Here is a 26,894-nt window from a genome sequence, read left to right as displayed (position 1 = left end):
TAATGACCTCGTTATCGACGGGACGTTAAACTTTTATCTCCTCCTCCACTACCTTAGAATCCTCACCTATTAATGCCATTGTTAACAAAAAATGGAGACGAGGACCGAAACCTACGACCGTCAGCTGATGACGTACGTGTATCAGGATACTCCGCCCTTTCGTTTCAAAACACTGTCAACTTTAATCACCTGTACCTTCCAGACCAATCAGGTAATCTCTGAGACCCATCCACCCTACCAACCCACCTTATCTTCCTGCCATATTGAAGTACTGCTCATTTCCTTCATACCGACCATTAGTTGTTTGGTGCCTATTGGTTACACATATTGACTCTTTAACATCCTCGCCAATATCTTCTTCACTATACAGTAACCAGGAGGCCCCACCATCACCAAATGCACATAATTTCAGTCACGTCTTCTGTGTTCCTATTTATTTTGTTTAAAATTTTCTCATCTTTAAAGGCTGAACAGCTATAATAATCAATTAAAAAACACCCACTAGGCCTTCTTTGCACTGTGACATGTAGGGAACATAGACCACTTTAGATACGGAACAGAATTCCGCACGCCATCCCACTAATCTTTCGGTTAAATTCTCGAATGTTGTCTTGAAAGAACGACTGTCATTAAATGTCTGTCTCAGCTCAAATTTCTACGATTTTACATATTAAAGCATTTTGTGAGATAATTGTAGAAATAAGTAATATGTTGTTTAAATCTTCTAGAACTGAAGAGTATAACATCTACATCACACGGACCCGCAGATATATGGTTGATATTTTTTAATGTAGTGATTTATGCGTAACTACGTTCTATCTCTCTCTCTCTCTCTCTCCCTCTCCTACACACACACACACACACACACACACACACACAAAACTAAGAAATAGAAAGAGCTGATATGATTTCAGTTTAAGATTAAAGCTAATTTTATTATCAGTCAAGTTGTTCACATCATTGGGACGGTGGCCAAAGACTTTCATAGCAGAATGAATACCTCAGTCTTTCTGTGCCACAACAGAGGCTGAGTGATGGTTAGTGTAAATAAATTCTGCTTCGAGTATTATATTTATGAATGTTACTGTTGTTTTAAATCAGAACACTCTTCAACACAACGTGGGGAAATTGGAGATCTTAATTTTTTCGTGCGAGCTCTGACTTCTGTTATTTTATTATGATGGCCATATCGCCGGCCGGGGTGGCGAGTGGTTCTAGGCGCTACAGTCTGGAACCACGTGACTGCTACGGTCGCAGGTTCGAATCCTGCCTCAGTCATGGATGTGTGTGATGTCCTTAGGTTAGTTAGGTTTAAGTTGTTCTAAGTTCTAGGGAACTGATGACCTCAGAAGTCCTATAGTGCTCAGAGCCATTTGAACCGTTTTTTTTTTATGGCCATATCCCCCTTTGTGGGTGGTAGTCAACAAAATAATTTCGCGTTCTGAACAGAGAGTTGGTGACTGAAATTTCGCGAAAGACCTTAGCCGCTACGAGAAAGGGCATTGTTTTAAATACTGCTACCCCAACTCGCTTTCATATCCGTGACACCCTCTTCTCTATTTCACGATAATACAAGCCGCCCTTCTGTCGTCCTCAGTTAATCCTATCTCGAAGGGATTCCATACTGTGCAGCAGCACTCCAGAAGAAGACGCACAAGTATAGTGTAGGCACTCTGTTTAGTATCTTAGTGTTTTGGCAGTAATACGAAGTTTTTGGTCCGCCTTCCTCAGAACATTTTGGTGTGATTGTTCCAATTAAAGTTGCTCTCGAATAATAATCTCTATATATTTACTGGATATAAGGTCCGCCTGTTATGCAGATAACTATTTTTTCACGTAAACTATACAAATTTCCTGTTTAACTAGACGACTTTCAGTCAGTTACTACTAACTGTGACCTTTCTGAAAGGACACCGTGAATCCAGTCACCCAACTGAGACGATACTCTATAGGAATGCCTATTTGATTAGACCCTGCTTGTGACGAACAATGTCAAAAACTTCTGGATAGATAGGAATATGGAGTTAACTGAGATACTTTGTCGAGAGCAATCATTATTTTATTTGAATAAAGAGCCATTAGTGTTTCACAAGAAGACATTTTCTGAATCCGTGTTGGCTATCTGTCAATATTTCATTTCATAGTGTTCGATCACTGTATATGCCCGAAAATCCTACTGCAAATGAACATCAGTGGTACGGGTCTATAATTCAGAGGATTACTTCTGTTTTCTTCTTTGTGTATTCGCCTGACTTGTGCAAAGTTCTAGTCTTCAGGTACGCATCTTTCGTCAGAGAACTAAAAATGGAGCTATCTCATCAACATATTCTGGAAAGTAATTGACCGCTGTGGCCCGCACTGAGGTCGACCCCTCACCCGTGGTCGGCTAGGAGATCGTTCCAAGCTTTGGCAAGCAGGGAATGACTTTCCAGGGGTCGATCGAAGGGCCTCCGCAGTTCGACTGACGAACGGGTTTCAGGCACTGTCTGTGTCTTATAAACGTCATGAGCGAAATGCAGCCCCTTGGCCTGCTTCAGGTGAAGCCTCTCAGCCTGCAAGAACTAGGCAGTCACAAAGATGAGACTGTTAGAAGTTGGAAGCTCCAACGTTAGGCGCGTATTGAGGCCCCTGAGTGATATGGCTGCCAAGGAGGGGAGGAAATCCAGGGTGCACTCTGTGTGTATATCGGGAGGAGTCATTCCGTATTTGGAACGGATGCTTTCGGATGCCATGAAAAGCACCGAGTGCAATCAGCTGCAGATAGTGGCTGGTGACGGCTCTAATGATGTGTATCACTTTGGATCGGAAGAGACTCTCTGTGGTTTCAGACGGCTAGCTGAACTGGTGAAGGCTGCCAGTCTTGCTTGCGAGATTAAAGTGGAGCTCACTATGTGTAGCGTCGTCGACAGGACCGACTGCGGACCTTTGCTACAAAGCCGAGTGGAAGGTTCAAATGGTTCAAATGGCTCTGAGCAGTATGGAACTTAACAGCTGTGGTCATCAGTCCCCTAGAACTTAGAACTACTTAAACCTAACTAACCTAAGGACATCACAAACATCCATGCCCGAGGCAGGATTCGAACCTGCGACCGTATCAGTCGCGCGGTTCCGGACTGAGCGCCTAGAACCGCTCGGCTACCACGGACGGCCGAGTGGAAAGTCAGGATCAGAGGCGTGTATTGCGCCATTTGGTGATGGGGTTTCTGGTTCCGCTTAATAGGTCAGGGATCCACTGGAAGCGGCTATAGCGGAGGCTGTGTGGAGGATCACTGGACGGTTTTTTGGGCTATTGGGTCCCGGGAAACTACAGAAAGAAAGCTGGCTAATAGGATCAGGGCAAATACAGGAGGAGAGTAGTCCTAGCAGCAATCGGTATTATAGTTTTAAATAGGCGTATCTCTCTTGGGAAAGTGCCACAGCTCCAGGCGCTTAATAGTCGTATCTGTCTTGGGAAAGTGCCACAGCTCCAAACGCTAATAGAAAGCACTGAAGCACAAATCGTTAAAAGTACTGAAAGCTGGCTACGGAGATACGTTCAGCCGAAATTTTTAAAAAGAACCTAACTATGTTCAGAAAGCATAGATGAAACACAGTTGGCGGTGTAGTGTTTATTGCAGTTAGAAGTAGTTTACCTCGTAGTTAAACGAAGTAAATAGGCTACACTTGACAACCGGAATAAATTAATAATTTGTTTCTTTTACCGACATCTTGACTCAGATGATACAGTTGCTGAATAATTTAAAGAAAACTTGAGTCTCAATTCAAACAGGTTCCACACTCATTCGATTATGGTTGATGGTGACTTTAATGTAGCCTCGATATGTTGGCGAAAAAAACATGTTTAAAGTCGGTGGTAGCCATAAAACGTACGGATTTTCCCGTACGGCCATTTCACGAGTGCACCGTGAATATCGGGATTCCAGTAAAACATCAAATCGGCCAGAAAAGATCCTGCAAAAACGGGACTAACGACGACTGAAGAGAATCGTTCAGTGTGACAGAAGTGCAACCGTGTCGAAAATTGCAACAGATTTCAATGCTGGGCCATCAACAGCTGTCAGCGTACGAACCATTCAACGAAACAGCATCGATATCGGCTTTCGGAGCCGAAGGCCCCTCGTGTACTACACGACGCAAAACTTTGCGCCTCGCCTGCGCCCGTCAACGCCGGTATTGGACTGTTGATGGGAAACATGTTGCCTGATCGAACAAGTCTCGCTTCAAACTTTATCAAGCGGATGGACTTGTACGGATATGAGGACAGTCTCATGAATCCATGGACCCTGCATGTCAGCAGGGGACTGTTCAAGCAGGTAGAGACTCTGTAGTGGTGTGGGGCGTGTGCAGCTGGAATGATACGAGATCCCTTATACGTCTAGATACGACCCTGACAGGTGGCACGTACGTAAGCAACCTGTCTGATCACCATTCAGGTCCAATGTGCATTCCGACGGACGTGTTCAACTCCAGCAGGGCAACGAGAAATCCCACACACCCAGAATTGCTACAGAGTGGCTCAAGGAATACTCTTCTGGGGTTTAACACTCCCGCTGACCACTAAATTCCCCAGATATGAACATTATGGGGCACATCTGTGATGTCTTGCAACGTGCTGTTCAGAAGAGATGCCCACCCATTCTACTCACAGATTTATGGACTAGTCGAGTCCATGCCACGTCGTGTTGCGGCACTTCGCGGGGGCCCTACACAATTTTAAGCAGGTGTACCAGTTTCTTTGGTTCTTCAGTGTATTTCAGGAGGTTGTAATTCGAATGAAACATTTCCTGTGACATGTGACCAGTTTTTATTTGTTATAGAGGTGCAGATGGCTAGAGATATTAATTTTCATTTAGTGTGTCGGTATTCAAGTTGTTCAAGAGCGTTCAAGAGCGTTTAGTCGTGTTTCCACTAAAGTGTATGGTGTTAGTGCAGGGCCCAGCAGTCATATATCTGCTGAATGTGGGTGGAGTGGAAGACATGTAACAACAACGACTCTGTAATATTGTACATATAAGTAATTCCTCCCATCTGATTTTTCGATAAACTTGTGTAATTGATGTTCTGATTTCAATTTTTTTTGTTTCATGCCATTGTGTTAAGAAAACTGTAAACAAGTTTCAATGTGAATATTAATGTTTATGTCAAATGTCAAGTAATATTGTAATAGAATTGAAATGTAACAAATGTTGAAACTGTTGTAAGATGTTTAAAATTGTAATTGTGCGTCTGGTCCATACGTAGGCAATGTGTTAGGATATGTAGAATGCAAAACCTCGGCTGAATACCCTGTCTGTAAGGGAGCAGTAAACGGTGGATGGCAGGCGAGCGCGGGAAAATGCGCACGGGCACTGCACGGCACAACGGGCACAGTAGTAGTTGGAGTTTGGCACTGGTTTGAGCAACACCTTCTGGAGCGATTAGGCTCTCTTGGAAGACATAGCTTCACTGAGCCTCGGGTATGCTGTTCCAACGCCCACATAGCATGGCAAAATTCCATAGGCACTAAATGGAAAAGTATTGCGACGCTAAGAAGAACTAAAGTGCCGATACATCAAGAGCCATAGCTGTGGTTGTGTGTGTGCTCTGTGCCTCGCCATCTCGCCGCCCGCCATCCGCCGCATCGATACTAGCAGGTTGAAACTTTTAGTACTGTATTCGTGTGGATCAGAGAGTGAACTGTGTTTGTTTGGTGCAATAATAACCTAAATTTTACCAGAACTTTCCCATCATTTAATTATCCTCACAACTAACCTAGACAGGGTCCTTTCCAAAGGTTGTGCAATCCGAGTGTCCCGAAATGAAAATTAAAATTTGTGTTAATAATAATAATTATTTGCAGAACTAACTATGTTAGAGTGGTCTTTAAAGAAATGTTTTGTTAATGAACCAGTAAATGAATAACGATGGTCTAACGAAGTTGAAAGATAACTTTAGTATTGATATAGTAATGAAGTTTATTATTTCGAGACGGATTTAAAGGCATTTAAATGAGCAGTAAATAAGATGAAAAGAGTAGTAACTTATGTACTGGAAATCTTTAACGCATAATAAACTCAGTAATCAATTTTTTAAATACAGCGATCATAACAGTTTCAGGGTCCCCCCTCATTCATTTAAATTCTGAAGTGTTCTAAATTGGTTTGACAAACAAAAGTTAAAGTCAATATAAAAGTCAAAATTTATCAGTGTTTCATCTTTATCAAAATTGACATTTTGTGTGTGGCACGAAAGTGCAATTTCTAGGGTAACCTATGCCCGATTTTAATCACATTAATAGACAGTATAAAGTTTGTGGTATACATTATAGTGTAGTGTTATGTATTCATACATATCAGTACAGAACGTGAAACTATCAGTTCAATAGATTTTCTGGTTGTAAAATTCGACACTATTATGCAGTGTTACAACTTGTTGTTTTGCATGAATATATACCAACTTGTATAGGGAAGAAACTCAGTTAATGCCTAATTAGGCTGGCGACCGTATTATTATCTAATTGGTAGCATCTTCTGGGTTGCTTTTGATCCATCCTGACGTGTAATTGCATTTCGAACTTACTTGACGGATCACTGTTATTACAGAGTGGATGTAAGTCTGATTTGCCACCACTGAGGTACACGCGGTCGATAACTATACGAAAATCCTTTCTCATAAGGTGAATCCCGCTCACTTACCATAGCACAGACTTTAACGAGTACTGTGTCAGGGAGTACAATGTGCGTGGTAGACGTGCGTGGTAAACGTGAAGTGGATCACGGAGGCATCCTTCGGAAACGTCCGCGCCAAATCTGGCCAGAGCCGCGGAACCCCAGCCTGCTCCTCCAAAATGCAGCGGCTGCGAGCCCGGGCCAGTGGCGGGCAGCGAGGCTGCGAGCGCCCGCATTGAAGTTTTTAATTCCGCGCCGGCTAAATAATTCAGGCCGGCCGGTCGCCGGTGGCCGGTGTGGGCGCGCAGCTGCGGCTCTGCGTGTCCGTGCCGGGGTGCGATCGCGCGCGCCCCCACACGGCGAGGCCTGCGCGCCTCCGCCTCCGGAATAAAACATGGCCGCGCCTCCCGCCCTGCGGGCGTCCGCTCGGGCGCTCTTAAGTGCTGCTCCCTCCACACACAGCACCGATATTGCGGCCTTCACACCCCGGCACCGTCGTACTGTAAACGCTGCGCCGTCTACACTCTCTGCCCTCTTGAAATATTCACGTAACACATCTGCAGAATACCTCATAGAATTCGTCAGCGTGTGGTTTGCTGACCACGGCACCTCCCACTGTGTCGCAGGTAATAATTATACACTGCCTGACACAAAGCTGAAGTACCCAGAAGGGGAGGAGGAAATGTACCCTGTATCACTACTTGTCATTTCCTTTGCCTGTTCCACTCGCAAATAGAGCGAGGGAGAAACGACTATCGATATGCCTCCCATTGTATGTTGGCGGCAGTAGAATCGTTCGGCAGTCAGCTTCAGATGGCTGTTCTCTGAGTTTTCTCAATAGTGTTTCTCGAAAAGACAGTCGCCTTCTCCCACGGGGTTCCCATTCGAGTTCCCGAAGCATCTCCATAACACTTACGTATTACAAAATTGTTAAGGCTTTCGTGGCCAGTTGTTGATTTTACTGACGTTTCGCCAGCACGAGTGGCTGGCATTGTCAAAGCTTCACCCTCCATTGCCGGTGGCGAACTGGAGCCGAGCTCGCGGCCACAGATTGTATGTACCTGGCGCGCCAACGTCCGAGGGCTTCTCCGCGGTCATTTCCGGTGCGGTTCTCCTCTTGCTACCTGCGACGATCGTTCGCTGGAGTAAGGGAAGCCAGGATCCATTTACCTTAAGGCTTTCCTCTTTCTTGTTGAAACTGTTCGCGTGTTTTTGTATTTCTACAGCTTCTCTGAACAAGCGCTTGTGATAGTGCTTCTCTACAGCCAGAACTTCCGTGTTGTTCGCACCTGCCGGCCGGAGTGGCCGTGCGGTGCTAGGCGCTACAGTCTGGAGCCGAGCGACCGCTACGGTCGCAGGTTCGAATCCTGGCTCGGGCATGGATGTGTATGATGTCCTTAGGTTAGTTAGTTTAATGATATTCTCTTAAAATTTGAATCGAGCCCCACGCTGGGCGCCATTTTAACGAAATTCCTGGAATGAATGATTTGAAATTTCGTAGAAATAAAAAAAGGAAATAATAATTTTATTTCTTGCTTAAAAGTTAATTTGCCTTAGTGCGAACTTTGTTGTAGAACCACTCTCTTCATTACGTGTGGTAATAAAAAAAAACAAATTTTACTTTCTTAAGGATTACGTACATTTAAAGGAAATTATTACGTGCACTCATATTAATTGGATAGTACTATCTGGATAAGAACTGAGTCTTTTAAATCATTCGGCCTTGGCATACACTTTCCAGAATGCAGTGGGTTTTTCTTTTTGTGAAATATTTTTACTGACTTTTATCCCGGCACTAGCCATAGAACACAAGAATATTTTAATTAACAGAAAATGTCTTAATTATTGCCAAGCCGACATTTATCACTGATCAAACCTACTACATTACGCATGTGATTTATAGATGACGTGGGCATGCTCATTTACATAAATAATTCACACTTTTAATGAATACTAATATATTTAGCCCAAACAACAAGTCAACTCACATTAATTCGTACGCTTTGAATAAAGGCGGCAAAGTCCCGACAGATACAAAAGAAGTACATCTTAACTCTGCTGGATAACCACGATGCATACACAACCTTTAGTGCCCACAATGCGGGTTAATGAATCAGGCGCGTCTAATGGGCGCGAGCGTAGCTGCACATCGCGTCTGCTAGAGCGATCAAGGATTAACACTTCCTCACTTCTTCCTCACTTCAGCTGCTCTGTCCACAACTGACCCTTCCTCACTCTAGCGGCTCTGTCCACACACTGACCCTTCCTCACTCTAGCGGCTCTGTCCACACAACTAGCTGCTCTGTCCACAACTGACCCTTCCTCACTCTAGCGGCTCTGTCCACACCTGACCCTTCCTCACTCTAGCGGCTCTGTCCACACAACTGGCTGCTCTGTCCATACAACGACAGAGAGTCTCCACATGCCAAAGATAAACAACGGCACGACTATTACGATTATTAACATTTCTTTGTAAATCGATTTCCAGCAAATATCGCTGATACCGCAAATACTGACACTTTTACATTCACATAATAAATATAGAAATTTCCTATCCTAATACAGAGAAATGTTACAAAAAAATATAATAAAAATAACAAACATATTTCATACCACATTCAGTAATATTAAGATATATATATATATATATATAACTTGCCCAGATCGGCGTATATGTTACAAATAAATTGTGAAAATGCCAGGGAACGTTACATTGCCCCCTGGCAGCATTTGGCAAAGAGGTTTTACACTTTGACACAATGGTGCCAGTAACGTTCTTTACACCTCTGTATGTTTTATGGAATGGCTCTTGTAATTAGCCCCAGGATTATATAAGTACATGGCTCCCCCATTTGGGCGTAGGCAATCAGGAAACCTGGGCAAAACTGTGCCGGAGCCCAGCCATCCCAGTTGGTTTATAGTCCATATTAACAGTTTTTCATTTGAAGTATTTTTGCAGTTTGTCACAAACGGGTTTACACAATTACACAATATCACTATTTTTCTTGTGATACACTACAAGGTCACTTGTCCTAGGATATATCAATTACGGACGTACATAGTACATGTTCAATGTTTATCAAAATGAAGTCATTAATATGTTATTCAGTTTATGTAAACATTTCAAAAGCCAATAATGTATTTGATGAGCGGTGGGGTGCGGCGCTCGGCGCGGCGCGCTGACTTCGTGTAGGTCACCGCCCCATCGTTGACAGCTACGGCGCGTACGGGCGTGGCTGTCTGGTCTGCTACGGGCTGCTGTGGCCGCTGCATAGCTGCTATAGCCGAACGCGTTGGATACCAGCTCGCCCGTGCGACGTCTTCTTGCGGTGCTCCAGTAAACATGCAACAAGTTCACAAACAGTATACTATCCGTATTTCCTGCTGTGGGAAAGAACGCACACAATTAGTGGTAGTTATTACTCAGTAGGCCTTCACTAGTCTGGTTCGCACAAGGTTTCATTGTCACAGTACACCTTTATGGGCACACAATATTTTCCACCGTCATGACTTGTCATTAGTCACACGCTCTTTCCTAGCGTCCCTTTACATACAAAAAGTTAAAATTTGACACTAGGTTTATCCACCGTCCGTTATCGGTTCACTGTTCGTGTTGTGCTAGTTCTTTATCAGTGACTGTCACTGTTTCTGCCGCACAATACTACACTTTTGTTAAAGTTTATTTATTTCTATTTACAATGTCCGCTGCTGAATTTGTTTGCAACAGCACATTCGTAACCTTTTACCAGAGTGTAAGATTTACGTACATACAATCAACGTCCTACGTAACCACAGTGAAGTCTCTGTAGGCGAAAATTTACTTGGACCGTATCTGGCTAGCTCTTTCTTATTGATTGAATCTGCACATGCTTCAATTGAAGCTTCTTTGTGAGTTTCTTTACGCTACATAAATTTACAACAAGGTTGCCTCCCGTGGTGCTCTCGGGTCACTACTGGGTGCATTATTTTGTGATAACACTAGTGAGATAATAAAGTTCTCAGGGCCTTATATTACTAATATTGTTCCGGGTTCAGATCTGTCAATCTGACAGCTACACATAGATACACATAATATAAAGGATTGTGCCAAGAAATATCTCAAATTAAACACAAATTAAAAGAGTACATAACACAAATATCCACACACATAAAAAAAGTCAATCATATTCTTATAACTATACACTCCTACACTAGTACACCTTATTAATGTTCATTGTTTACAAAGGAACGGTGTCCGCATAGGACTATTAGTCTTTTACTGTAGGAATGCTTTTACATCCTTACGCGGATACAGTCCCCGTACTCTCCCTGAGTGGGGATCTGCTAAGAGAAAGCTACACTCATGTGGCACACTTACTACTCTAAAAGGTCCATTATACACCAATTGCCACTTGCTATTCTGTTTCAAAGATGCCGAGGACTTAGGATGATTGCGTAAGAGCACCAAGTCCCCAACATTAAATGTTTGGTTATTCGTTACATGTCGATTATATTTTTCCGTCCTTTTCTGGGCGCACCTGGTAAGGTTGCATCCCGCTTTTCTTATCTTCTCTTCCTTAGGCTCAGGAATGACTGGGACCTTAGGCAAGGGTGCCAGCCACTCGTTCAGAGCTCGATTATTATTCATTAATATCTCATTTGGTGGATACCCCGTAGAAGCATGCGGGGTTGCGTTGTGAATTTCGACAAACTTATGTATCATATCTGGCCACCTTGTGTGCTTATATGCAATGTATAACCTGCAAAATTTATTTAACTCTCCAAATACTCTCTCTACTAAACTTGCTTGTGGGTGAAAGCGGGAAATTAGTATACGCTTTATATCTTGTTCATATAAATAGTTTTTCCAGGTATGGCCTGTAAAATATGAAGCATTATCCGATATTATCGCTTCAGGCTTACCTACTTGTATAAAATATTCTTTGCCTAACCATTTCACTATTCCACGAGCAGTGGCTGATTTAAGGCAGTATATTTTTAAATATTTTGAAAAGAGGTCATACACCGCTAAAATGTACTTCAATCCACCCCTGGCTCGTGGGTAGGGTCCTGCTATGTCTATAGATACTAATTGAAGTGGTCGATGAGGCACAATAGGATGCAGTTCAAACCTTGTGGACTTATTTTGAAACTTAGCCTTTTGGCACAGAGGACAAGTCCTGATAATGGTGCGAGTCTGCTGGCTTATCCCTTTAAAATAACAGAATTTGGATAAAATCCTTATTGTTTTGCCTATCCCAGCGTGACCCCATGCTAAATGCGTGTGCCACACTACAGCTGGGATAGCCTGTTGTGGTATACACACGACTCCGTGGTCATTTGACACACTTGTTTTATAATACAGAATATTATCTACTATTTTGAAATTCTGAACACTTTTAAGATTGGTTCCTTCTTTAATTTTGCTAATTATATCTCCCCAGATCGGATCAGTTTCCTGCAATATAGACATATTCTTACACATGTGTAAAAAGTCCCTCCTATGTACTTTATCTTGTACCAAGAGTATTCGATATTCCTCCGATTGTTCTAAAATATTTGACATTGAGGATTGCCCTAGTGGAAGCCTCGACAAAGCGTCTGCCACAACATTATCTTGTCCCTTTAGGTACATGATTTTAATTTTATATTCCTGTAATGCTAACCTCCATCTTAGCAAGCGGGTATGGTATAATTTGCAAGTCATTAAATAGCTCAGAGCCTGGTGGTCACTGAATACTTTGACTTCCTTACCATAGATATAGTAGTTAAATTTCTTTACCGCCCAGACCACTGCAAGAGCCTCTAATTCGGTAGCAGAATATGTTCTCTCGCAGCTGCTTAGTGTGCGGCTGGCAAACTCTATTATTTTTACTGTTGTGGGGTCGTTGCTCCTTTCCCACTGAAATAAACAAGCACCCAGACCGTATGAACACGAATCTGTCGCTATACAAAAATCTTTTGTCATGTTTGGGTGTCGCAATATGTTTGCATACACCAAGGCGTTTTTGATAGCGTCAAATGCGCGTTGACATTCGTCTGTCCACACCCAGTGCGCATTTTTACGCAACAGGCTCAATAACGACTCGTTATTCATTAATTGGTTCGGGACAAATCGTCTAAAAAAGGATGCTAGACCTATAAATGCCTTGAGCTGTTTCTTAGTTCTAGGACTAGGAAACCCACGAATTGCATCAAGTTTTTTGTTGTCAGGTTTGATGCCTTGTGGTGTTATTATGTGACCTAGGAATTGAATCTGATTACGTCCAAACTTGGATTTATCAAGATTCGCTGTTACCCCTGCTTGCTTAAACCTTTCTAAGACTTTACTCAGTAGTTCTACGTGCTCCTCCCAGGTGGCAGTGGCAATCACTAGATCGTCTACATATACTGTCACCCTTTGCAGCAACTCCGGACCCAAAACCGCGTCAAGGGCTGTTATAAAAACTCCTGCACTTACATTTAGGCCGAAAGGTAGTACCCTAAATTGGTAGCTTCTTCCCCCAAATATAAATGCAGTATATTGTCTCGACTCGGGTGTAAGTAGAATTTGCCAGAAAGAACTTCTCATATCAATAGATGTCAAATATTGCACTCCATGGAATTTTCGAAGTTGCTCATCAAGGTTTTCCGGATGAGTCCTGACAGGTACAATGATTTCATTTATGTCTCTTGCATCCAGTACTAACCGTACCTGTCCGTCAGCTTTTGCTACCGCCACCAATGGACTACTATAAGGGGACAAAGACGGTTCTATTATTCCCCACTCGATCAGTTTTCTTATTTCCTTAGCTACTATTTCCTTCTTGGACCAAGGAATGGAGTATGAGGCTCGACAGTAAGTTTTGTGAGGCTTTACCTCGATCTTGTATTGATATCCCTTAACAACTCCTGGTCGTCTCATGCATGCGTCGGTCACGCTCTGCTTGTTTGGCATCACGTTCTTTATCACGCTCTGCTTGTTTACATGCAAATTCAGCTACCAATCTCTGGTCACGCTTTGCTTGTTCGGCATCACGTTCTTTATCACGCTCTGCTTGCATTTGTACAAATTCAGCTTGGAAAGTGATCATGCGCTCAAACATATCTTTTAATGATTGCACTTCTGACATCACACCACTCTCTGGTCCGTGCCCAGTGCTTGCGGATGGCTCACTATTTACGCTATCAACTGAATCACTGGGTGGCAGTGGCAACATTTCTTGCCCTTCTGCCCCCAGATTCTCACATTGTACTTCCTGAGCTACGTCACTAACATTACTTTGTGTCCCATTTTCTAACTCGGTATCACTATTAACTAACTGTTGCTCATTATCCATGTTGATATCTTTCTGACTACGCAATCTAACCATATTAAACAAAAGAAATAAAATCTGAACTAAGTATCCTAACACTTCAGGTTTCACTCACATAAGCACACAAGAAATGGACATTACCCAATACATACGTACTATATACTACAATGACTAACTACTTAAATGTCCTGTTATTTTAAAACAAAGTACTAACAACAAGCACACCACTAATGATCCGAGGACACTGCACGGAGGCTACTTTACTACCTACAGGACAACTACACTGTAGCTTTACCTTTTGGTGATCTATCTTGGGTGCTGCTGCCCCCTGATATTGTGGAAGGTTATTAATTTTTCAAAATAATGAGCTCTCTGCTTCAGCTCCGGATACATAGTGTTCTCATGCAAAAAATCATACACAGGTATTACCACACAATATTGGTTAAGCAATACATACAGTACATGACAAAATTATTAAATGTCCTGCAACAAAGTTCGACTATATTAATTCCCTAGGTATCTCAAGGGTATTTCGTGGCCACTGCATATTCGTGCCCCACGCTGGGCGCCATTTTAATGATATTCTCTTAAAATTTGAATCGAGCCCCACGCTGGGCGCCATTTTAACGAAATTCCTGGAATGAATGATTTGAAATTTCGTAGAAATAAAAAAAGGAAATAATAATTTTATTTCTTGCTTAAAAGTTAATTTGCCTTAGTGCGAACTTTGTTGTAGAACCACTCTCTTCATTACGTGTGGTAATAAAAAAAACAAATTTTACTTTCTTAAGGATTACGTACATTTAAAGGAAATTATTACGTGCACTCATATTAATTGGATAGTACTATCTGGATAAGAACTGAGTCTTTTAAATCATTCGGCCTTGGCATACACTTTCCAGAATGCAGTGGGTTTTTCTTTTTGTGAAATATTTTTACTGACTTTTATCCCGGCACTAGCCATAGAACACAAGAATATTTTAATTAACAGAAAATGTCTTAATTATTGCCAAGCCGACATTTATCACTGATCAAACCTACTACATTACGCATGTGATTTATAGATGACGTGGGCATGCTCATTTACATAAATAATTCACACTTTTAATGAATACTAATATATTTAGCCCAAACAACAAGTCAACTCACATTAATTCGTACGCTTTGAATAAAGGCGGCAAAGTCCCGACAGATACAAAAGAAGTACATCTTAACTCTGCTGGATAACCACGATGCATACACAACCTTTAGTGCCCACAATGCGGGTTAATGAATCAGGCGCGTCTAATGGGCGCGAGCGTAGCTGCACATCGCGTCTGCTAGAGCGATCAAGGATTAACACTTCCTCACTTCTTCCTCACTTCAGCTGCTCTGTCCACAACTGACCCTTCCTCACTCTAGCGGCTCTGTCCACACACTGACCCTTCCTCACTCTAGCGGCTCTGTCCACAACTGACCCTTCCTCACTCTAGCGGCTCTGTCCACACCTGACCCTTCCTCACTCTAGCGGCTCTGTCCACACAACTGGCTGCTCTGTCCATACAACGACAGAGAGTCTCCACATGCCAAAGATAAACAACGGCACGACTATTACGATTATTAACATTTCTTTGTAAATCGATTTCCAGCAAATATCGCTGATACCGCAAATACTGACACTTTTACATTCACATAATAAATATAGAAATTTCCTATCCTAATACAGAGAAATGTTACAAAAAAATATAATAAAAATAACAAACATATTTCATACCACATTCAGTAATATTAAGATATATATATATATATATATATATATATATATATATATATATATATATATATATATATATATATATATATAACTTGCCCAGATCGGCGTATATGTTACAAATAAATTGTGAAAATGCCAGGGAACGTTACATTAGGTTTAATTAGTCCTAAGTTCTAGCCGACTGATGACCTCAGAAGTTAAGTCGCATAGTGCTCAGAGTCATTGGAACCATTGTTCGCACCTACCGGTAACAAATCTAGCAGCCCACCTCTGAATTGCTTCGAAGTCTTCCTTCAGTCAAACCTAGTACAGATCCTAAACAGTCGACCAGTACTCAAGAATACGTCGCACCAGGGTCCTATACGCGACCTCTTTTACAGGTGAACCACTCTTTCCCGAAATTCTCCCAATAAACCGAAGTCGATCATTCGCCTTTCCTACCACAGTTCTCACATGCTCGTTCCACCTCATAACGCTTTTCTACGTTAGGCCCAGATATTTAAACGACTTGACTGTGTCAAGCAGGAAAGTAGTAATACTGTATCCGAAGATTACAGGTTTGATCGTCTTAGTCATCTGCATTAACTTACATTTTTCCACATTTAGAGCTAGCTGCCATTCACCACACCAACTGGAAATTTTGTCTGAATCGACTTGTATCTTCCTACAGTCACTCAACTTCAGCACCTTACCGTACACCACGGCATCATCAGCAAACAACCGCAGATTGCTGACCAACCTTGCGCCAAATCGTTTATATGTGTGGACAACAACAGTTGGTCGCTGTATGATGTTATTTCAGTGATTACAAAATCGTGTCAAGTTTACAAAGAACTTGGAAATATAGCTCCACGTGTCAGTATGACGTTGCACCCATCTAGCCTGGATGCATATACTGATTCGTTTGCGAAGGGTATCATAAAGCCATAGTATCCTGTCACGCGGCAAGCAGCGGCATGAGTGTTGTAACTGGCGCTTGATATTCTGGATACATACACTGGGACGGAGTTACCGTCTGACCTGGTCCCACGTACGTCCTATCGGGAACTGATCTGGGGATCTTACTGGCCTCGGGAGTACCTCAACATCACACAGATAATTCACAGAGACACGTTCCATATGGGGACGAGCATTGTCCTGTTGAAAAATGGTACCACAATACGATCGCATGTGAGGTAACACATTAGGACGAACAGTGTCCGTATTGTACCGTGATGCTCTCAGTGTTCCCTCAGTCACTACCACCGTGAGTCATACCCGATGGCTCCACACACCGTTTCGTCCGACTCTCACATACACTGAAAGAATGAAACCTCTCCCCAGGTCGCTGTTACACTTGCAGACGATAGTAGTGGATAATGCGATTCATCGCTTAACGCAGTGCGACGCAGCTCATGAGCAAGCCGTGCTTCCAAAGGCGGCGAGTTTATGTTGTGTTAACTGCAGCCTACACGTGGGACGGTAAATCACCTAGTTCGACTGCTCCTAGTCTCCGAACAATGTTGCAGGATGACACGGAATGTTACGGGGAGGCCACAACTTGTCCTTTGATGGCAGCCGCAGGTGTGAAAGGGTTTCGGTGCGCACTACGGTGATTCTTCCTTGAGGTGATTCGACATGGTCGACCAGAACCTTGACAATTGTGCCTGTCGCCACATTCCCATGCACTCGAACGTGGAGCTACTGTGACAGTGTGACATCCGAATGCCTCGCAGACCTGAATGTTGCACAATTCGACCAGCTGGCCAAATGGAGATACAGAATGAGCCTCGATCCAAATTTTGTCAGGTGCTGATAACGCTGTCTCATACGAATACGTGGTGCCTCTGTGTCCTTCGCAGTGATCATTCAACACCTGACACTGTTCGTGTCCCTTATGTACCGTACTAGGTCTGATAACAACAGTAAACACAAACAACGCTAATGCACTGTCATGGCCGTTCCACCTGTCGCAGAGAGCTGCAACGATCATCATTTACATATCCGACAATGGTGTGTATGTGTACGAGTTACATTTACGACTGACCATGTCTTTTGGATGATTCACTTTTGTCAGGCAGTGTATTTAGTTTGTACCCATATAACTTCATCGTGGGATAACCAGTCAAACACTTAATAATATTGTTGGCAGGTTTGCAGCGGAATGATACAATCATCGTGGAACAATATTTCAATGGTCCAGCTGGCCGTCATCTTCAGGTGAGAAATCTATTAGTTATATCCCGCCGGAACTGATTCCTATCGTGAATGACGCACGTTTTATACGCCGCGGAAAATCAACAGCGCGTGCGCCAGACGTTAGCGCTGTTGCCAGCTAGCGCAAAGTGAAGCCACGGCGCCCCAGTGTCGAAAGCTGGCAGGGACGATGAATCACTACCAAGAATATTGTCAATACTTTCTGCCGACTGAGTCAAAGACTTGCTCTTCTGTGAGGTAAAACAGGATCCCACGCGTTACAAGGATAGCCCTTGTCTGTGTTGGTGATATTATCGAACAGTCTAACTTTAGTTGTTTCCTTTAAGGTACTGTCCCAATAGTGAGACGCAGGAGCAAAATGTCCTAAAGTTTTCTTTTTTTTTCAAATGTAGTGTCACAGCATGAATTTATTAAAAGATACTTGTTTTATCCACCTCGACTGTATTAAGATCGAAGATCAGCCCGGATGTTCATGTATTTATTGCATTCCTTTGTAGCCTGTTACCGATAATTAAACACAGGTTGTATTGAATTCTTACAGAAATTATGCAGTATACATCAATTTTGTCCTACACAATAATACACCTCCCATCATCATAACTACTTTTACTATTAATAATAATTATAATAATAATAGCCGCGCGCGTTATAACGCTGCTTCTGGGACTCAGGGATGCGCGCCGGCCCTGGATCGAATTCCCCCTTGGATTACCGACGAGGACCGCTGTGCTGGCCAGCTTGGGTGTGGTTTTCTTATGGTTTTCGACATCCGACAAGGTCAATGCGAGGATGGTACCCACGATCCAGCTCAGTTTCGCGATTCGCAAACCTTTCGAAAACGTTCAAACACATGCACTTTGGATAACACTAGACACACACAGATGGGACTCACAAATGCTTTCCCTGTGGGGAAGGGGTTCCACAGAAAGGGCATTCGACCTCCCTCTACCGCTATACCGCTAACATAGCCAAATTCAGATTAATATGCCGAATCTATCAAGACACAGGATACGGTCGTGACAAAGAAGACGAAGAGACGAAGAAAGAAGCTGCATTATGATCATAGTCAATTGTTTCATACGTTCAGGTGATTCTGGCGCTGTGCCATTCCCAAGTGTTTGCTATTATGCTCTCATGGTCGTGTAAAATAACGAGGATAGGTGTAAGCACTTGAAAATTACAAGTTGTCGAAATTAGGTGATCTTTTGAAATAAATGTGATTATAAGCCGAAAAATAGAAATGTTTCTTACCAACTATCTGCGTCTCAGACTACGTCACTCTGTGTTTCTCAGTTAGACAGAACTCCGTCACCTCAGGTTTCTCTGGTTTTAGTATCTTCTCTGGCAATGGTGCTCAATACATCTGTCGTGAACTGTACTACTTATCTGTCCAATATAGTAGGTCACTTGCTTACTCATGAGCCGGCCGCGGTGGTCTAGCGGTTCTGGCGCTGCAGTCCGGAACCGCGGGACTGCTACGGTCGCAGGTTCGAATCCTGCCTCGGGCATGGGTGTGTGTGATGTCCTTAGGTTAGTTAGGTTTAAGTAGTTCTAAGTTCTAGGGGACTTATGACCTAAATTGTTGAGTCCCATAGTGCTCAGAGCCATTTGAACCATTTTGCTTACTCATGTTGCCCAATGCTTAGATTGACAAAGACACGTCTCATTTTACAGTCACTCTTCTAGTGTTGACACTGTCGCAAAAGGGAAAAGGGGAAGGAGGATTTGAGTTTAAGGTACAATCAACAAAGAGGTCATGAGAAACGGAGCATAAGCTGTGAAAGAATGAAGAAGTAAAACCTTTCCAAAGCAACAAAGACAGCAGATGCCTAAAGTTATTTAGGGAAACCACGAGAAACCTAATTCTCGCTTTTCTTGCGAATGCGAGTCCAGTTGAACACTGCACCACCTTCCTCGGTCACTCAGTGTCGAAGCTCTTTCTCCGTGGTTGGTCGTTTAAAAATACGAAGTCCACGGTACCTGTCGAGATCAGTACTCGAACAGTGCACAACGGGACTCGCGTCATGGAAAAACTCACCCGCTTGATCTAGGCAAGCATCACCTGCAGTCATTAGAGTAGACAATAAGTGACTAAGCTCGACATTTTGGGACACGTTGATATACGCTGCTGTATACTGCCACAAAACAGAAACGGTGCACATTAATTTTTAGCGGTTATTACACTTTTTTGACCAATTTCGGTTGAAAAAAATGCGGAATTTCTTGTGAGACATCATTGAACATCCCTGCTTCAGGCCCTATAGTTTCATAAAGTTATACACTCCTGGAAATTGAAATAAGAACACCGTGAATTCATTGTCCCAGGAAGGGGAAACTTTATTGACACATTCCTGGGGTCAGATACATCACATGATCACACTGACAGAACCACAGGCACATGGCACATAGACACAGGCAACAGAGCATGCACAATGTCGGCACTAGCACAGTGTATATCCACCTTTCGCAGCAATGCAGGCTGCTATTCTCCCATGGAGACGATCGTAGAGATGCTGGATGTAGTCCTGTGGAACGGCTTGCCATGCCATTTCCACCTGGCGCCTCAGTTGGACCAGCGTTCGTGCTGGACGTGCAGACCGCGTGAGACGACGCTTCATCCAGTCCCAAGCATGCTAAATGGGGGACATCCGGAGATCTTGCTGGCCAGGGTAGCTGACTTACACCTTCTAGAGCACGTTGGGTGGCACGGGATACATGCGGACGTGCATTGTCCTGTTGGAACAGCAAGTTCCCTTGCCGGTCTAGGAATGGTAGAACGATGGGTTCGATGACGGTTTGGATGTACCGTGCACTATTCAGTGTCCCCTCGACCATCACCAGTGGTGTACGGCCAGTGTAGGAGATCGCTCCCCACACCGTGATGCCGGGTGTTGGCCCTGTGTGCCTCGGTCGTATGCAGTCCTGATTGTGGCGCTCACCTGCACGGCGCCAAACACGCATACGACCATCATTGGCACCAAGGCAGAAGCGACTCTCATCGCTGAAGACGACACGTCTCCATTCGTCCCTCCATTCACGCCTGTCGCGACACCACTGGAGGCGGGCTGCACGATGTTGGGGCGTGAGCGGAAGACGGCCTAACGGTGTGCGGGACCGTAGCCCAGCTTCATGGAGACGGTTGCGAATGGTCCTCGCCGATACCCCAGGAGCAACAGTGTCCCTAATTTGCTGGGAAGTGGCGGTGCGGTCCCCTACGGCACTGCGTAGGATCCTACGGTCTTGGCGTGCATCCGTGCGTCGCTGCGGTCCGGACCCAGGTCGACGGGCACGTGCACCTTCCGCCGACCACTGGCGACAACATCGATGTACTGTGGAGACCTCACGCCCCACGTGTTGAGCAATTCGGCGGTACGTCCACCCGGCCTCCCGCATGCCCACTATACGCCCTCGCTCAAAGTCCGTCAACTGCACATACGGTTCACGTCCACGCTGTCGCGGCATGCTACCAGTGTTAAAGACTGCGATGGAGCTCCGTATGCCACGGCAAACTGGCTGACACTGACGGCGGCGGTGCACAAATGCTGCGCAGCTAGCGCCATTCGACGGCCAACACCGCGGTTTCTGGTGTGTCCGCTGTGCCGTGCGTGTGATCATTGCTTGTACAGCCCTCTCGCAGTGTCCGGAGCAAGTATGGTGGGTCTGACACACCGGTGTCAATGTGTTCTTTTTTCCATTTCCAGGAGTGTAGTTGGCGGCGCCATACGTAGTCTCGAAAATGGTGTCTGTAACGGAGATACGTTCCAAGCAGAGAGCTCTCGTTGAGTTTCTTACGGCGGAAAACCAGAGCATCGCAGATTTTCATAGGCGCTTGTAGAATGACTACGGAGGCCTAACAGTGAACAAACATACGGTGAGTCGTTGGGCGAGGCATCTGTCATCATTGCAACAGTGTCGCGCAAACCTATCCGATCACCCGCGTGCCGGCCGGCCGCACACAGCTGTGACTCCTGCAATGCTGGAACGTGCGGACCCTCTCATTCTAATCGACGGATCATAGTCATACACCTCGTTCCCCAACTTGACTTGTCTGTTGGTAGTGGTGACTCGCTCGTCCATCAGTTGGAGTACTCGGAGGTGGGTTCCTCGCCACATAACAGAAGAACGTTAAATTCAACGACCGGAATTGCTTGCACGTTACGAGGCTGATCGTAACTTTTTTTTTTAAGATCGTCATAGGCGATGAAACATCGGATCATCACTTCGAACCGGAAACAAAACGACAATCAATGGAGTGGCGCCACACCAGCTCTCGTTCGAAGTAAAATTTCGAAGCTGCACGCTCAGCCGTTAAAGCCATTCTGGAACTTTGTAGGGGTCATGTCCTCCATCATGGTACAACGATCAACTCGGAAGTGTATGGTGCTATCCTCAGGAAACTGAGTAAACGACCTCAGCGTGTTCGTCGTCACAAAAATGCAGACGAACTTCCCCTTCTCCATGAGAGCGCAAGGCCCCACACAAGTCTGAATACCCGAGAGGAGCTCACAAAACTTCATTGGACTGTTCACCCTCATCCACCCTACAGCCCGGATCTTGCACCTTCCGACTTCGATCTGTTTTGATCAATTAAAGATGCGGGAAGCAGTCCGTTGATGACGGGAAGTTCTTGATGCAGCGAGACGTTGGCCGCGACGTCGACCAGTAGAATGGTACCTTGCGGGCATACAGGCCCTCCCAGTAAGGTGGTGTAACGCGTCGCATTAAACGGATATCATATTGAAAAATAGTCCGCCTGTTCAGCTGCGTGGTAACGTGCTCGCCTCCCATGCAAGCGGGCCCAGGTTCGATTTCCGGCTGGGTTTGAGATTTTCTCCACTCAGGGCCTGGGTGTTGTGTTGCCCTCATCATCAATCGATCCTCATCACCGGCGCGCAAGTCGCCCAGTGTGGCGACGAATAAAATAAGACTTGCACTTGGCGACCGAACTTCCCCGAATAGGGGCCTCCCGGCCAACGATGCCACACGCTCATTCCCATTTTTTTTCATGGTGAAAATAGCTTTTTGTAACCAAAAAAGTGGAGAATAATATAGTGTATTGACATTCTGAATGAAACCAATCTGCTTTTAGAAAAAAATGAGTTGCAATACTTATTGAACGCCCCTCGTAATTTGTGTTAGTTACATTTGTATATAACAAATAGTGCACCTAATTGTAGAAAATTGCAGTAAATAAAATTGCAGATTATATACTCCGTCTGAGGTAATGTAACTACAGTACATCACAACTGCTTTGATTGCCGTTTGCGTTATCAATGTTGACCATGGTTAAATTGACGATAGTTATCGTTTACAAAATTACTGAATCATTTATTCTTTGAACAGCTGACATCTTCCACCACGAACTAAGATTTAAAAACATTGCTGTACATATTCTGTTAATGAATATCGTAGGGTTGTTTCCTCGAATATTACTTGTTAATTCTTTTAGTACAAACAGAACATCGCCAACCAGACTTGTTTAATGCATACAGTTACAAAGCATTGTGTGGCAAGTATGTCAGCGCTGTACTACTCTTGGGTTTCACGCTGCATGTGTAAGACAGCGGCATCTCCAGGCGGCAGGTGTTCTTTGCGCTTGGCGAGGTTGAGGTTGGAGTGTATCACGCCTCCAGCAGAGTGACTCTGATCATCATTGCTTACACTCAGGACCAAAGTCATAGTCTTCAGCACACATCAGAGCTTCACACATCAGACGTGGCAGTCAGGTGTTCCCAGTACCAGAGCGTCTAAGTCTTGCTTCCCTGGCATTCCGAAAAATTCTCCCGTGATGTGCTCTTACTTTTGATTGCCCAGCCTGGGTTTTCAACCCCATCACTCTAATTATTTGCTAACAACTTTCATTGCTCGTGAGTTACGCCGTTTCACCTTCACTGTCAAAAAACGTCCCCTCTGAAAGCATTGCACTGTTTGCGCAGTTTTCCGTCATCCCTTCCAGGATTTGTAAACCTTTGTGATCTCACAAGGTCACAAAGTCGTGGAGTTCGGGGACAGAGTTCTCTCTCCACACTATCGCCGGGCGCGCTTATCGGCAGCAACGTGAGGTTCCTCCCGCAACTTCGGTGGCGCTCGGGGAGGCTTGTGTGGGTGGGATTACGTCCAAATAACGGAACATAAGTGGAGCAGTAGGAGGGACATTAGGAATACAAACAACATGAGAAACAAGGTTAAAGTCTTACAAACAAAATCACAGAATATGAGAGGAAGTGGGAAACTTGTCTGAATACAGACGGCGACAGCGACGAGTCCCCGCCTGATGAATCTGGTAACGTCAAAGAATTATTTCAGTAACTGTTCACTGGTTAGAAACTGGATTGTCTTGTACCTGAACGAAAAAATTGAAATTACCTGTACTTGAAACTTTCTGACAAATTAATTCTATTATTTACTTATTTATTCCTCATAATTTCAACCTGTTATTTCGATAGCGAATATAGGCCATTAGCACATATATTTGTATTTAATACGTTATGTTTTTAATTTCTTGCTACATAAGCCACAAAATACCAGAAAAAAAGAAAAAAGATGAAAAAGGAGTTCAGCACAAAACTACTACCAGTTACTCGACTATAGTACTGCTGTTTGTGTTACTTCTATTATTACACTTCTCTCATTTGTTTTTTCTCTAGTGTCACCATCTCCTTGCGGAACTAATAAACCGAACCTGTTGAAGATTGTCTGACCTGCAACTATCCCGGCCAGCAGCCCTGTAGATTGTCTGCTGGGTTTCCCACGGTAATAAATAGATCCTACTGTTCCATCTCAGAATCCATCTCTCTGTAATATCTGACACCAAGGTGAAGGGCTGTCTCGACCGTTTCCTTCAACTGTTGCCGACTGAAGTCTCCATCTCTCCGTCTGCAAGGAATGTTGACTGGTGTGTTAGATAGCATGGCGTTGTTTCACTGGATGTTTCGCGGTGTCTTCTCTGGCCTTTTCCGGAGACTGCGGGTACGGTATTTCCCAAGAAGTGCCAGACCATCTCGTTTCTCAGTACCTTAGTATTGTGTTGTGAGTTTACAAGCCCGGTTGGCTCTTGGTTTGTTCTGGGAGCGGAACGGAGCATAGCGCAACGGCGAGAACAATCTTCGTAAGCCTTTCTAGGGCTGGGCGCAGACTACCAACGGGTGGAGTTCCCTGATGAACGGGCTCTGATGTTCATTGCGCTCCGGATGCATGGCCGCCTGACGAAAGTGACAGTTCACCGTCGTAGCATCATTCTGCAAACGCTAAAGCTGAACCCATTGACCTACGTAATAAATGAGCAAATCAAGTAGTGCGCTTCTTGTGCAAAATAAGTATTATGCAACGTAATTGAACGGGTCACCATTTAAATATGCCGTAATTCAAATTTTATACGTTCCCCATAGAAACCAAGAACACCACGTAAACTAACTGGAAATTGCGCTGTGCTTTGATATGACACACTTGTTCGAATGTAAATATTTACTTATACCTTGGCCTTTTAACAGGTGTGCTTGACGGCACCATATCATGTTTACATTATTATTTAGTGGAATATGTATGTAAGAATGTTTTTTAAGGTCGGAAAGTGACCGGTGTGGGGGGGTTCATTTCAATACGTTTAGTTTTAGGAAAAAAAAACAATGTATTTTCGATAATGATCATTTTAACGAAAATTTGTAACAAGCTATGAACATGTCGAACGTGATATGGTTTCCCTAAATGTTAAATAGGCTGCGCTGCTGCGCCTCGTAGTCTTTGCCCGTGGCCTTTTGCGGGCAGTTACTCGGTTAGTGTAGACAGAAGCTGGTGGATCTGGATAGCTTTCGACACGAGTTGAACTTAGTTTCTAGAGGCTATCCAGCCTCACCGTTTCAGCCCTATGAAATTTTATCGGTGATAGAATTGTGAGCAAGCCTTGGAGGCTTTTGACATTTTCACGGTGCTTTCAGATGTTGTATATTTGCGCTACTGGAAGGATTTAATTTTGGACGAATGTTGGTCTGTATCGTGATGAACTTTAGCTCATGGTGAAGTAGTATCGCTGATTTACTTTAATATTAACGAATAGTTGGGACTTGGACTTTGGCTTTTCTTCCAAGGTAGCTGATTTAACTGGGGTATCTGTTAAATGTTAATATTTTCTTTACTTCCCGTCTATGGCCAAAACTTTTTATGTCATCAGACTACCGGTTCTGATCTATAATGACCATCTCCAGATCTGTTTTGTAAAAACATATCCTAATACCCTGGAGCCATAGTGGCATCGTGACCATAGACGTGAAGTAAAGGAAATTTATTATACTTTCGCGAGCATGTTGCAGCTTGTGTTAAATGCTATTCGATATCTTCACTGTTCTTAGCTACAAGGTTAATTCATTAACTCGATTTGGAAACCAACCCGCATTTAATGACCTTATGTGAAGTTGGAGCTGTTATTAGAGCAGATTCAAGGCGTGGAGGAGCCTTCCGTAAGATTCTAGAGCCACACTTTGCCGTGAGGTTCGTTCATTATCCCGGACTCTAATAAATCCTAGAATCAGTTTGACAACAATGACGCAACACGACGTAATAAATTTCTCAACTGGGGGGGGGGGGGCTTACAATGCATAGATTTGAGCCTACAACTTTCTAGGTTGTCGTTCTACTCTGTGAATACTCTCAGACGGCCGCTGAGTGCTCATACTGACGCAGCTGTTTGTGTCTGGTGTTGCAGAAACAAGCGATGCTGGTTCGCCAACTGGAGGAGGAGCTACGGATGCGAATGCGCAACCCGAGCATCGAGATGCAGCAGCAGATGGAGGTGCTGTACGCCGAGAACGAACACCTGACCCGCGAGATCGCCATCCTCAGGGAGACCATCAAGGTAAGAGCTCCCTGTTGCTCCCCACTGCCCTGCCGGCCTGCTGTCTTCATTCTGAAAAATATAATGACTGGCTTAAAAGCTATTTCCTTTTAAGTTTGGTGACTGTGATAGTTTAACAGTAGAATAGATAGAATATTTTTGGTGTTGGGCATTGGTCAAGTGGGAAATGTAGTACC

General features: G+C 44.0%; 1 protein-coding gene across 1 annotated transcript in view; it reads left to right on the top strand.

The window, feature by feature from the left end:
- Positions 1 to 26,894, top strand: part of LOC126262257 (centrosome-associated protein CEP250-like) — a 490,208-nt gene that overhangs the window by 153,490 nt on the left and 309,824 nt on the right. The window contains exon 2 of the mRNA XM_049958743.1: positions 26,569 to 26,718. Coding sequence (XP_049814700.1) covers positions 26,578 to 26,718 — 141 coding nt within the window. The 5' untranslated portion in view covers positions 26,569 to 26,577. The remainder of the gene's footprint in view (positions 1 to 26,568; positions 26,719 to 26,894) is intronic.

The sequence above is a fragment of the Schistocerca nitens genome, chromosome 6 (genome assembly GCF_023898315.1).
Source record: "Schistocerca nitens isolate TAMUIC-IGC-003100 chromosome 6, iqSchNite1.1, whole genome shotgun sequence".
NCBI classification, from domain to species: Eukaryota; Metazoa; Arthropoda; class Insecta; order Orthoptera; family Acrididae; genus Schistocerca; species Schistocerca nitens.
The sequence above is the reverse complement of the archived record's forward strand: the minus strand, read 5'-3'. Positions and strand labels throughout refer to the sequence as shown.